Here is a 13,455-nt window from a genome sequence, read left to right on the forward strand (position 1 = left end):
TGGCTCAGTCAGCAGAGCATGCAGCTCTTGATCTCAGGGTTCATGAGTTTGAGCCCCACAATGGGCATAGAGCTTACTTAAAAATATAGATATATGATGCAAAAAATACTCAGCTCATAGTCTCAAGATAACTTTTGGGATTTATTTCCATTGTATTTTTTAAGCAGACTCTACACCCAATGCAGAACCCAACTTGGGGCTCAAACTTAGAACCCTGAGATCAAGACCTGAGCTGAGATCAAGGGTCAGACACTCAACCTACTGAGTCACGGCGGCCCCCATTCTTCTATGACAAATTAAACAGCAAAGATTTATCCTCAAGAATGTAAACAGATTTTCATACTCACACACGTTACTAAGAAGAAATAAAAACTTTAATCAAAAGAATCTCTCAAGTTTCTGGTAATCTATCTAAATCAGAAAGCAGCATAAGTGAAGATAGCCAAACATCATTCTGCTTTTCTGCCACGAAGCAGGGCAAACCACAATGCATAAGGGTCTTGTGAGTGTTACTAGAGAAATTACCCAGAATATTTAAGAAATGTGAGTTCCACTTCAGATATTATATAAACATTATACCACAGTCTTCAAACCATTACGCAGTACTTACTCTTATATATGCACAGCATAAGCAGCTAACTGAAAACGTCAGAAAAATGTTTCCCAATCAAATCCTTTAGGCAACTATGGGTTTAATCACATTAAAGCACAGAAGCATTTGAACTTTATAACCACTTGGATCTCAGGGAGCACCTCTGAGACAATTCAGCCCTTCCCGTTTGCAGAGGTAGCATTGCGAACATTTGCGTATCGTGCTGCATGACGCTGTGTTGTAACATAGCGACCCAGGATATTGCTTTTGGGCTGTGCGGTGAGTGTCCAGCCACACACAAAATAACTCCAAATGCCAGGCCTTAGTTTCTCGTACAGGTTTTTTTTTCCTTTTATGTTCTCATTTTATATTTTTTTGGACATACACGTCTCTGTGTTTGTGAGCACCATCCATTTTTTAAAATTAATTAATGTATGTATATATTTTGTTTATTTATTTTAAGTAAGCTCTACAGTCAAAGTGGGGCTTGATCTCACAACCCCGAGATCAGGTCGCACACTCTTAACAACTGGGCCAGCCGGGCGCCCCTCTTTTTATAGGCTTTTCAACTTACTCCCATTCTTGCTGTCGAGGTCTAGATGCATAAATAATTCCTGTTAGGATACCGATATTCTAACCAAATCAGAACTTCTCTTACCTTGGGCCTAAAATTAGTCGTCGGACCCACATACTCATGCTGAGCTTTCACAGTACCCCACGGGTGGTAAATTTTGAAGCACTCGTTGCAGTAGCTCGCGCTACAGTCCATGCAACTTTTTGTGGACTCCTGGGGTGGTGGCTTACAAAGGTCACACATGATAGCTGTGGCTGCCCTGGCTGCCTGCCGGTACCTCTCGACAATGGTTTCCAAAGTGAAATTTCGAAACAGACCATTGATTCCTCGTTCTCCAAGATCCACATCATGCTCACAGCCGGGGCAAGGAAAAGTGGTTGTCCTGGGGGTCAGTGAACCGCGCTTCCAGCCTGTGTAATTGGAAGTCCTTGTTTAGTTATGTCAGTAGGAAAGCAAACAGAATGAAGGAGAAAGGAGTGATGTTTTGGAAAGAGACAGAGCTACACCTACATTCCCACCACCACCACCAGCACCCCTATCCCCGAAAATAATGCTCAGAGTGGTGGCTCCACTTGAATCAGTCTGTATTCTGAAAATGCATAATGCTGATTTTTCTGTGGTATACAAAAGACAAGCCCAAGTTATTAGATAGGTCTTAAAGAGGAGAGGAAAATCTAGAGTAAATCCCACACAAAACCATATCAAACCAAACAGATATATAGACAAAACACAGAATACAATACTACACAGGGTCAGGATTTTTTTTTTTGAAAGCATATAATTAACATTTACAGTTATTTCTATGTATCATATCCAAAGTAATTTGGTTTTCATTTAAATGAACACAGCCTTGGCTGATGGATAGGAAACAAACTCATACATAAATGACAGAAGACCCTAAACAGTGCCCCATGGAGAGGCTCCAGAAAGATCCAAATAGTTCTGTATGCTATTTGAAATTGTGTATACAATTTCAACAATCCATCGCTTTGATCAGATTCTGAAAAGAATATGTGACCATAAAATAGTTAAGAACCACTACAAAAGAGCATTCCCCACAGTAGTATTGTTTTATCCAAGTAGGCAAAATCATTAGTTAACTGAGTGTAATCTATAAGAGTGAAAACCTCATCCATAGACCTAGAGACTAGTGACTTTAAAAGAGGGACCAACCATTTAGTATCTTCTTATGACCTGAAAAAAAGAACCATTAAAATTACTTAATTCAGTAAGCCAAAAGTTAACCCAACAAGTATAATTAATAATTTTCTAATATATACATAATTCAGTGAATGACTATGAAGAGCACACTTTTGTTCAATATTATCTTGATTTTTAACAAATCAAGAAACCAAGACATGACCGTCCTTACCCACAGGTTCAAGAGAACCTGGGGTTGTTCCTTTAACCTAAGCACATGCATACTTATTCCCTGCTCTCATTTATAAATCTACCCTGAGAGCACGTAGTCTTGGTTGTTCACAAAATAACTACCTAATTATAAACACAAACTTCTTAACCTAAAGCCTCTTTCATTCTACCATATATCCAGTACTAAAAACGAATGGCCAAACTTAGTCTACCACATTTATAATAAGTCTTTCCAACAGCTACGTTAATATTGCTCTGGCACATTACTATCATCACTGAAAAGACTGTCTTAAAATAGGTCTTGCATGATAACACTAAAGGTAAATTTTAGCCATCAGCTCACAATATTATTCATTTGAAGTGACTTGACAGCATGCTAAGTGGCACTGGGTTCCCAAAAGTACTTAAGCAACAAACATGCAGAGTATTTTTGATATCTTCATTTACCTTTGCATTTCTAAACCTATAAAAAAAAAGCATAACAAAAAAAGCTGCCCCATAAAAAATTAGAAAATTCTACATAAAATATATTTTTATGATAATCCTCAAAACATGCAACACAGTCCAAGATATTTCACAACACAGCAGGCATATAACGAAATAAGCAGCAAAGCCACTTTTTAAGACACATGCCAATGAAAATTTCATTCATGAAAAAAACAAGCCAAATAATTCTGGAAGTGATATAGTGCAGTGGTCAAGTTGAAACAAATGGAAAGTCCCTTTTAACTGCATGCTTCCATATGTGAACCAGGTGATAGAAATAAAAATGGATAAACCCAAACAGTCAATGTTTAAAAAAATGAGTTATTACTGCTTTTATGAATTGAAGGTGGAGATCAGTTTAAGTAACAGGATCAAACAAAATTAAATCACGACAACAAAGTCATGCTTTCACGTATATACTGGTGACACCCAGATTGTGGCCTTCATGTTCAGAAATTTCAAATAAGATGTTTCGTCCCTTTTCTGTAAACCTCTTTTATTTTTATAACAAAAATAAGGTGTAAAGCATCACACAGCCTAATAAGACAAAATATTAAGTCGATACATCTCAGCTGCTTTCCTAAACAGATCTTAAAAAAAAATTCTCATCTTTTTCTGTGAATGCCAAAGTATTTAAGTTTTATTTCATGTCTTGGGCTTCCACCATTGTCTTCAAAAACAAATGATAGTATATATGTTCAGGGCAATAAGAAAACAGAACAGGTCTAAGGATATTCTAGGAAGTAAATCTAGTGGGGGAAAAAAATCTAGACAGAGGGGCACCTGGGTTGCTCAGTGATTGAGCATCTGCCTTCAGCTCAGGTCGTGATCCCAGGGTCCTGGGATCAAGTCCCACATCAGGCTCTCCGCAGGGATCCTGCTTCTCCCTCTGCCTATGTCTCTGCCTCTCTCTCTCTGTGTCTCTCATGAATAAATAAAATCTTTTAAAAAATCGAGACAGTAGAACTAAGAATAAAATGTAATAGAGTCAACTTTTTACTCTACAGCTGTGTTCTCTACTATAGTAACTATTAGCCAAATATCACTATCTAAATTTAAATGAAAGATTCAGTTCCTTGGTTGCACTAGACACATTTCAAATTCTCAAGAGCCGTATGTGACTGGTGGCTCCCATACTGTCCAGTGCATGGTCAAACAAAACATTCCCATGATCATAGAATGTTCCATCAAGTAATATTCCCCAACAGCATGACATAATGAGAAAGAAAAGTAATGATGACTTTGAAAGGTAAGGAAGCAATGCGGGCCAAGCAATGTAACAGTATATGTCAAACTGCATTTATGGGGCCAATTACATGTGCAGATTATTTGAATCTGTCCCCTTGCAGGATTAATTCTTTTCCCCAATAACACCTTGACTTCAAAGACAGATTCATGACACATATAAATGTAACAGATTTATGACACATGTGTCATAAAATCATGACACAATTTGAAAATGAAGACTCCAAAAAAAAAAAAAATCCTCAAATTGGTTTCTAGCAAATCTCCCCTCAAAACTACCTTTCAATCATTATGTTTTGTCATTGAAATATCAAAGAAGATAAAGGATTTCAAGACCAAGTCAGTTCGTAAGGAGTTCAAAACTCTGCTAGCTGTATCCTCTCCCAAATTCTGACTACAAACTACTTCCCCACCATCAGCTGCCAGCGAGTTCAGGTCGGGCTTCTAGGTGCTTGGCAAAGGGCTCATGGATTGTGCTGCCACATTCATGCTTCTTTCAGCACGTTCTCACCATCTGATGCCTACAAGCTACAATCACCTTCCAAGTATTAGGGGCATGTTCAAACTGCAACACCTTTATCTCAACTACTGTCTGAAAGAAATAGGGAGCAAGCAATGCTTAAGCCAACTGCTCCTGCCTTTCCTTCTATTTACTAAGTCTCAACACTTAAGATTCTCAGGGACTCCCTGAAGCTTGTAAGAGAAAGGATGCCACATGGCTTTTTTGGAAGTGTCAGATCTGTAAACTGAGGCACGTAGAGAGGTAGGTAAGGAAGACAGAAAAGGGATAACATTTCAGGTGTTTATTTTCTCTAGTAAAATAGAAGGTATCACCAGCATTCTGCAAAAAAATAAAAAGTAGCCAATTTTACTTTAAAGGTCAACTGGAGTTTAAAAAAAAAAAATCCTTTTAATAAAAAGAGTTGGCCCATTGTGGGCCCAGAAGTCAAATACTTTGGAAAGCCTAAAAGAGGCAGTGTACGTTATTTACCCACAAATGGGTAATACCTCAAGGTCAAAACTCAAACACTTTCAAACATTACCAGAGGAGAGACACCGTATGCACAAAACAAGCAAAGATTGTATTATTAAGTACCCAAAAAACTGCCACTGCCCTTTAAGCAAAGTTTTAAATGCAGAAGAGAGTACTGGCTCATTTGACCATGCCCAAGGTAGCAATACGGCCATTAATATAATCTTAGTTCCACTAAGTAAATGAAAAGAATCGTTAGGCATATTAAAAGAACTCATAGACACGAGTATGTCATTTTCTTCAAAAATATCTTGTCATGCCAATGGACAAAAGGGAGGCACTGGTGACTGGAGCTCCCTTTAGAAACACCAGCCTCGGCTTGGAAATTTAGTCCTGTTGACCTTTAAGTCATTCAGCCCAATTTGTCCACTTTCTACAAAATTTTGAACACTTGACCACTGATATTTACACACTTTATGTATACAAGGTTATTAAATTTAATTCTAACACTATACTGCCTGCGGCCACACAAGCAATAAAGCGTTTTCTACCTCTCCACCCCAAAGATCTCCGTTGTGACCCTGCGAACAATGAACAGAAAGCTGGATTTAGAATTTAATTTCAAAGAGAAGATTCACAACTCGTTAACAAAAGATAAAGCAGTAACTGTGTCCTGTACACAACACAATTCTTGCATTAACGGTAAGAAAATGTGTTTTTTTCCTGGCACATGTGGTATTTATGAAACCATCACTGTCAAACATTCATCAAGCTGACCTTAGAGTTCAGAATCAATCATTGTTGGCGCAGCCCTGAAGAGGTCTAAACTCTATCTTATAGATTCGTATGTTTACACAATTGTATTTCTGGTAACTTGAAAATACACAGCAATAGCAAGCATCTTTTGTTTGATTTTTTTAACTGATGTATACCAAACCAACCCTGTAAGTAAGTATTGCTAAAACTGACTGTATCATCTTCCAAAAAGAAATACAAAATGTGGGGAAAGCTTGTACACATGTGACACAAAATGTATAGTAATATGGCTATTTTTATATAATTGAATGTGTTACAGTGTTGCATACACAAACCCTACTCTCCTTTCAAGGCAGTACCCTTTTATTTTAAAAAATCTGCCAAATATCCAATGCAATGATAGCCAAAAGGGCTATCTGAGCCAAAAGCATCAGCCACATATGCCATTAAATTTTCCAGTAGCCAGATTAATTAAAAAGAAAGTGAAATCAATTTTAATATGTGATTTACTGAACCCAATATATCCAAAATACTAACACCTCAAAATGTAATAAAAACTATTAGAGACATTTGATATTCTTTTCATTCTAAGGGTTTGGCATTCACAGTGTATTTTTTATACCTCCAGCACATTGCAGTTCAGACTAGCTTATTTCAAGTGGTCAACAGCCCCATGGGGCTAGTGGCTACTGCACTGGACAATCCTGATCTAATTAATTCCTTTATTAAACCAGGGGCAAAACTAATTTTTAGAATTCTACTCCTCCCACACCAATACTCAGAATAGGATTTCTTTCCCAAGTATCTCTAAGTGATGAAAAATAAAAAAAAAAAAAGAAGCCTGCCAGGAAAAAAGGGGGGGGGGAGCATTACTTCCCTATGAATTTCTCTTTGAATCGCTCCAAAGAAAAAGTAGAGGCAAATGCCCCATAAATGGAGGGTAGCATTATATTTGTAATATCATTACTTCTATTAATTCAAAACTGATACCATGAGAATGGCAATCCTAAATCCACATTCATTTGATAAAATCCTCCAGGAATGATTATTATACTTGGAGCCCCCCAACCCTCTGAGTACTCGATCTGTATTTGTTAATTTGCTCTGTAGGCTCTTCTTGATGAATGATTGTGTTCTAACTATGACGCTCTACATAATGCTAGGCTATATGCCTCTTGAAAAGGAGGGACAGATCTATCTTGTTCATTCCTTTTGAGCATTTAGCCAAGCCTGGCAACCAGCAGGTTAAATTCAGTATTTGTTGAACGAATGAATGCAAATGAATGCAAGCTTGAGAATTTCAATATTGGAGAAGAAATGGCGGTTGACCTACAACCGACTTAACCTACCACCCAAGGCAGGAATCCCCTCTACAATGTATTCAAATGGTGGTCACTCACCCACTCTTTAAAACAAAGATTTCAAATACTGATGGCCCAAATGCTGAATGGGAAGGTCATAGCCAAAGATGTGCATTGGCTGCCCTATCCTATGTTGAGCTGGTATGGAGTCATTCAATAATTTGAATTACCTACCAACATTTAAAAGACAGATTACACATCAAAAACACTATCAGGTTCTTTTGCGGGGGGAGGAGGGGAGGACAGTAAATCTGAAAATCTAGTACCCCTAAACTAATGCACTAGTGCCAAGTGGCTAAGTGCCCAATTAGACAAGGCATCCATTCTGGTCTACAGTCTCAAACCATGTGCCACCATGTTCTACAGGGGAGGCCTGGAGTCAACTGGCTGCTAGTTTTCTTAAGGTAGATGAGTTAATGGGAAAATGAAATATTTACTCTCTATCAAAGAAGTAAAACCAAGGTGTTTATTATGCCTGGGACCTGCTTCCCTAATGCATATGGCCCCTGAAGCATTCTAAATCTGACCCCTCATTTGAATACTTCTACTGACAGTGAGCTGACAATCTCATCTTTGGAAACCCATGATGGGTGTTTGTTTTCTTTAGCACTGAGCTTGAAATCTGCATTCCTTTTCACAGAAAGGTTTTCTACCTCCCCCCATCTCAGGACATGATCCAACTTGACAGGGTTCTTCCTCAAGGAGAGGGAGGAACATCTCGGTAATTCTATTTCTGATCTAGATGGTGTAAAATATGGTGGAATGGATCTCTTATTTTAGGCGAAAAAATAACACTATTATTGATTAAAAGCCATCATGGCATGTTTTGTGGAAATCTTGTAGCAGGGGTCATTCAACAACCACTCCACAAATATGTATTAAATATCTGGGATCCCTGGGTGGCTTAGCGGTTTAGTGCCTGCCTTTGACCCAGGGCGTGATCCTGGAGTCCTGGGATCGAATCCCGCATCAGGCTCCCTGCATGGAGCCTGCTTCTCCCTCTGCCTGTGTCTCTGACTCTCTGTGTCTCTGACTCTCTCTCTCTCTCTCTCTCTCTCTCTTCTCTCTCTGTCTCTCTGACTCTCTCTCTCTTCTCCCTCTGTCATGAATAAATAAAATCTTTAAAAAAAAGATATCCACCAAGTAATATCTAGGTGTGCTTCTAAAAGCAGTTAACCATATTTCATCTAGTTAGATATATATATTTATCTGTATTTCATCCATTCTCCATATGAATCACATATAAATACCAACCAAATGTTAAGATTAGAAGCCCACATGAGATACAGGATTTTATATACTTGTGTAAGCTCTATCTAATTATAGAAATGTTAGTAGATAACTAAAATTCCTTTTAATGATTTGTGTTAAATATTAATAGAAAAAAGTAAATTTCCCTTGGTCAATCAATCAAGGGGTCTGTCCCTAATTAGCCAATGAGGATCTACCAACAGAATATCTGTTTTCCCTGTAGGTAATTTCCAGCTATGGAAATCTGTCCCTGCCCCCAGGGCTGCCAGCTGGTTCCTAGCAGGGAGGGAAACATACAAGTGATGACTTCATAATAAGCATAACTCTCTCTGATCTCATACTCCCTGCAGCCACAGTCATTTAACACTCCCTTTTCAATACATGCTTATAATTTTTATATATGCAAAATATCTTCCAAGTAATTCGTGATTACCCTTTAAAGTAGAAGACATTTTTAAAGCAGCATAATAACTACTTTTAGATCAAATCCACTCTTATGGAGACACCTGGGTGGCTCAGTAGTTGAGCGTTTGTCTGCCTTCGGCCCCGGGTATGCTCCCTGAGTTCTGGGCTCAAATCCCACATTGGGCTCCCTGCAGGAAGACTGCTTCTCCCTCTGCCTATGTCTCTGCGTCTCTCTGTGTCTCTCATGAATAAATAAGTAAAATCTTAAAAAGAAAAAATCCACTCTTATCCACTGTCTGATGAAGCACTAAGACACATACATTGCCCTACAAGATACCACCAGATCACAGTGTGGACCAAAAAAGACAGCATTCACTAAATGCAAATGAGGAAAAGGAAATTCTCTTCTACAAAGTTTTTTTTTTTATATTAAAGATTAAAAAATTATTCCTATACTATAGGGGGAAGAAATAAACAGAGGGTCCTAAAAGATCAAACTTAAAAGCTCCAAACCAAAACCGGATAGAACTGAGGCAGTGAAGTTTGGTGTTTAGAGCTACTCACATACTCTCCTCCTCCAAATGATGCGAGTACCTAACCTGACGCTGAGATTCTGGTACTCAAATCTCGGCCTCCTCTTGGACCTCACTGCTGATTTTGGCCCTGAAATGCCCAGTGGCCCTATTCCTGGGATTTCAAATTAGTTTTGATCTACTTTAATTCTGCAATGGAGGTCCAGAAGAAAGAGAGTTAACACTATCCCAACAGGTAACAATTATGATGGACTTCTATCATTACTACAGAATTCCACCACTAGTTAGTTGATATTCAAAACTCCTGATTTCAAAAAATGGATTTAAAATGGCTGAAGAAGATAAAGTCCTCAGGTAGAACAAAATGACACCAAATTAATCTATCTAAAAAGCCTTTTGGGAACAGTCATTATGGAATCTTATCCCTTAATTTGTCACATTTATTTCCATATTACTATAGACAGAGGATTCCCTACTGAGTACTTCCGCGATCCATTGTTTCATCCCTCATCTAATCTAGAGGACCCCTTGGGTCAGAACACACCCCAAAATACAGACCATTATTAAGAGCTCTAACACAAAGCTGGGGTTCAGTATTCAACTTTAAGTGTATCCCAGAGACAGGAGAAGTTCACTTCTGAACTTCTGAAGGGAAGGGCTCCTTTACAACTAGTTTCAATTTATTCACCTGGAAAGATCAACCCGCAAAATGGCAAAAACAATGTCCCTTCCACAAATATCGCTGAGACTCCCAGGCCCCAGGCTTTGGCCACATACCTGGTCTGCTAAGTCTGTCAATTTTGTCCATGCTCGGGGACGGGAGCCGAAGTCGAGGACTGCTCTGATTGGAGTTGTCTGATCCCACGTCAATGAATGAATCATCAAGTGTCAGTAAGAGTTCTTTTACACACTTATGACAGATACTGTGTTGACAAGGGAGAATCAGTGGGTGGGTAAACAGCTCCTTGCATGCTGGGCAAATGAGCTCTCTTTCGATATTCTTAATGGTAACCTGGAGAAAAATCAGAATCAAAAGCCCTCGGTGAGTGAACGTATTACCATGTTTATGCCTCTTGTGTCAGTTACATGTGTTTGCCTTGCCAAAGGGAATCAAGACACGGTTTATAATCTGAGGTTGCTTTCTGGCAATGAAATTCTGTACCATCAGCCCCCCTCACCACCCACAGCCTAGAACTGAAGGGACGCAGAAATGGAAAAAACTGAAGTCTGAGCAATATCAGCCCCAAATATGAGGAGGCCATATTTCACCAATCATGAAGTTATTCAAATCATCATGAATTCACTGATTTAGGACATCTGAAAAACCCTTAAAGTAGATGACTTCAGTAAAAGTTAAGAATACAGCCCACTAAGAATGAGACTGCTCCTACTGAGCACACTAACTCTGTGGCAAAAGAGAGCTGGCGAAAACTGGGTTAGCCAGTATGTTCATGGAAGCCTCCTTGAAATCTCTTTACAAGCTGAATCATCAGCAATTGTCTACATTAAATGTGGCCAATTTTCACATGCTGCAACTGTAATGTTGCTGAAAAGCTTGAGGTTCTGCTGCCTATCAAAGTGGTTATCTTAAAAGCACTTTATGAATATTGAAAGGGTGGAGAGGACTAGAAAGCACCATTATAAGTGCTCTCAATACTACAGGCTTGCATTATTTTCCATGAGAAACACTCAGTCTCTTATCACAACCAAAAAGGTTTGATGACCTCATGCTCATTTTCCCATCCTTCCCATATGCAGCCCCCCAAACTGCAGGTGCTATGAATCTATATTCAGCACCCCTGCAGTTTTACAGTTCAATTTTAAAGTGCTCCTAACCCATGTACAATCATTTCGATTACTGGAGATCCAAAGAAAATGAGAATCGAATCAATTTACTCATTTCCACTAAATGAAAATGTATGTTCTTCTATTCCCCCTAAAGCGACCTTTAAGTGCTTTAATAATCCCTGACAGAAGCACTACATCCAACCGGCTTTATCACTGCCCATGGTCTTTGAAGCGTTTCTTGCTGCATCATTCAATAAATATTTCATAGAAGCCCACATCATGTCACGATTTTATTAAATTTGGGAGAGTGCCACACTTCACAATTCACAGCAAAGAAAATAGAATATTCGCATCCTAGCTCATTTCACAAAGAATCTGACACCTCAATTCGAAGGAAAATACTGCTCTGAAGGTCCAAGATAGGTCCAAAAGAAAATACTGTTCTGAATGAAGGTCCACAACACATTCCCATCTGGTAAAAGGTTTACCTCCTGGTGGAAGATCTCAGATCACTTCCAACTTCCTTGTACAAAAAGCGGTACATAAGCTTCTTAATCACGGCAGACATAAAGTAATCCTTCCCCAAAAGAAAAATGAGCTCTCATTTTAGATCCACCGAGGGCAGCAACAACTTGATTACGAGAAATGGGATGCGGCGGCTCCCGCAATTGAGCTGAGGATCAGCAGGGTTCGACGAGAACTAACAGGTTGGAAAGAAGGGCAGATCCGAGCCTTTCGAACAAAACACTTGCGCCCCGACAGCTGCCAGGGCCACCCCGCCTCCCGCGCGCCCGGCCGGCAGCCGGGGAGGGGCCTGTGCTCGCGGAGCGGGCGGGCGGCTGGGGAGCGCCCGCGGGGTCCGAGCGGGGTCCGAGCGGGGTCCGGCCCCACGACGCCCGGGACAAAGGGCCGCGCCCGGCCCCCGACTCCCGGGGCCAGTCGACTCTTCGGCCTGGCCCGGGTTAGGGCGCCCCGCCCGGACTCCCCGAGGTGCTCAGGTGGGCGAGCGCCGCACCCGGTCGGCGCCCCCGGCAGGCCCCGGCGCCCCGGGCCCCGGGCTCCGAGCCCCGGCGGGGCAGGCAGGCGGCGCCCCGGACTGCGGAACCCCGGGCGCGGAAGGCGGAGAGGAAGCGCGGCCGCCGCCCGCCGCCCTGCCCTCGCTCCCGGGGAGGAGAGGCTCCCGCGGCTCGCGGCGGAGGGGGTGGACGGCGCGCGAGCAGGGGCCCCGGGGAGCCGCCCGGGGGCGCGGGGCGGCGGCCGCGGTCGCCCACTCACCAGCGAGTCGGAACCGTCCCCTTCCATGGTAGCCTCGTGCCGGGTGTCATCAACCGCGCGGTCCGAGCCGGCAGGCGGGCGGCCCGGGCAGGGTCTGGTGGGCGGGTCCCCGCGGTCGCGGAGCCTGGGCTCGGAGCCGGAGGGCCAGCGGGTCAGCCGGACCGGCCAGCGGACCGACGCGGCTGGGAGCGGGGCGGGGGAAGCACAGGCACCGAGAGCCGAGCGGCGCGCGCTGCGACGGCCCCGGAATCCCGCCCCGCGGCCGGCTGCGGCGGCGGCTCCTGCGGACTGCGGCGGGCGGGAGGGCGGGCGGCCGCGCGGAGACCGGGCGCCGACGCCGCGGAGGGGCGGGGCGGGGCGGCGCGGGGCGGGGCGGGGCGGGGCCGGGCCGTCGCCCGGGCAACAGCGCCCACCGCACAAAGGGGGCGGGGCGCGGGCGGGGGCGCGGCGGGGGCGCGGGCGGGGGCGCGGCGCGCGCTGGGTCTGCCGCCCGGGCCCCGCCCCCTCCGCCGCTCGCCCCCTCCCGGGCGGCCGCGGTCGCCTCCCCGCCGCGGCGGGAAGCCTCGGAGGGGGCGGAAGCGAGGGGCTGGGGGCTGGGGAGGCGGAGGGCGGAGGGCGGGGCCGGGGCGGGGCCGGGGTGGAGCGCTCGGCGGGGCTGCGGCGACTGCGGCCCTGGCTGCTGGCCCGGCGCGGCCCCTCCGCCCTTCACCTCGTTTTCCCCGCGCCTGGGCGAGCCGTCACCGCGATGCCGGGTCTTCGGACGCTGGACGGCCGGCGGGGGCGGGCGCGGGCGCGGGCGCGGGCCGGGCCGGGGCGGGGCGGGGGGACCGCAGGACCGCAGGGAG

At 43.5% G+C, this 13,455-nt stretch overlaps 1 protein-coding gene across 2 annotated transcripts in view; it reads right to left on the reverse strand.

Annotated features, from left to right (window-relative positions):
• TRIM36 (tripartite motif containing 36) overlaps positions 1–12,870 on the reverse strand; it is a 35,654-nt gene extending 22,784 nt beyond the window's left edge. Inside the window, exons 1-3 of one of the 2 annotated variants that reach the window (XM_025446668.3) lie at positions 12,611–12,870; positions 10,325–10,559; positions 1,251–1,576 (exon numbers count right to left, since the gene is read on the reverse strand). In XM_025446668.3, the coding sequence (XP_025302453.3) occupies positions 1,251–1,576; positions 10,325–10,559; positions 12,611–12,637 (588 nt within the window). In that variant the 5' untranslated portion in view covers positions 12,638–12,870. Of the gene's footprint in view, positions 1–1,250; positions 1,577–10,324; positions 10,560–11,823; positions 12,006–12,610 lie in introns of those variants that run through there. The other variant, XM_025446669.3, reaches the window with a different exon arrangement.
• Between the last annotated feature and the right edge of the window lie 585 nt (positions 12,871–13,455).

This window comes from Canis lupus, chromosome 11 (genome assembly GCF_003254725.2).
Source record: "Canis lupus dingo isolate Sandy chromosome 11, ASM325472v2, whole genome shotgun sequence".
NCBI classification, from domain to species: Eukaryota; Metazoa; Chordata; class Mammalia; order Carnivora; family Canidae; genus Canis; species Canis lupus.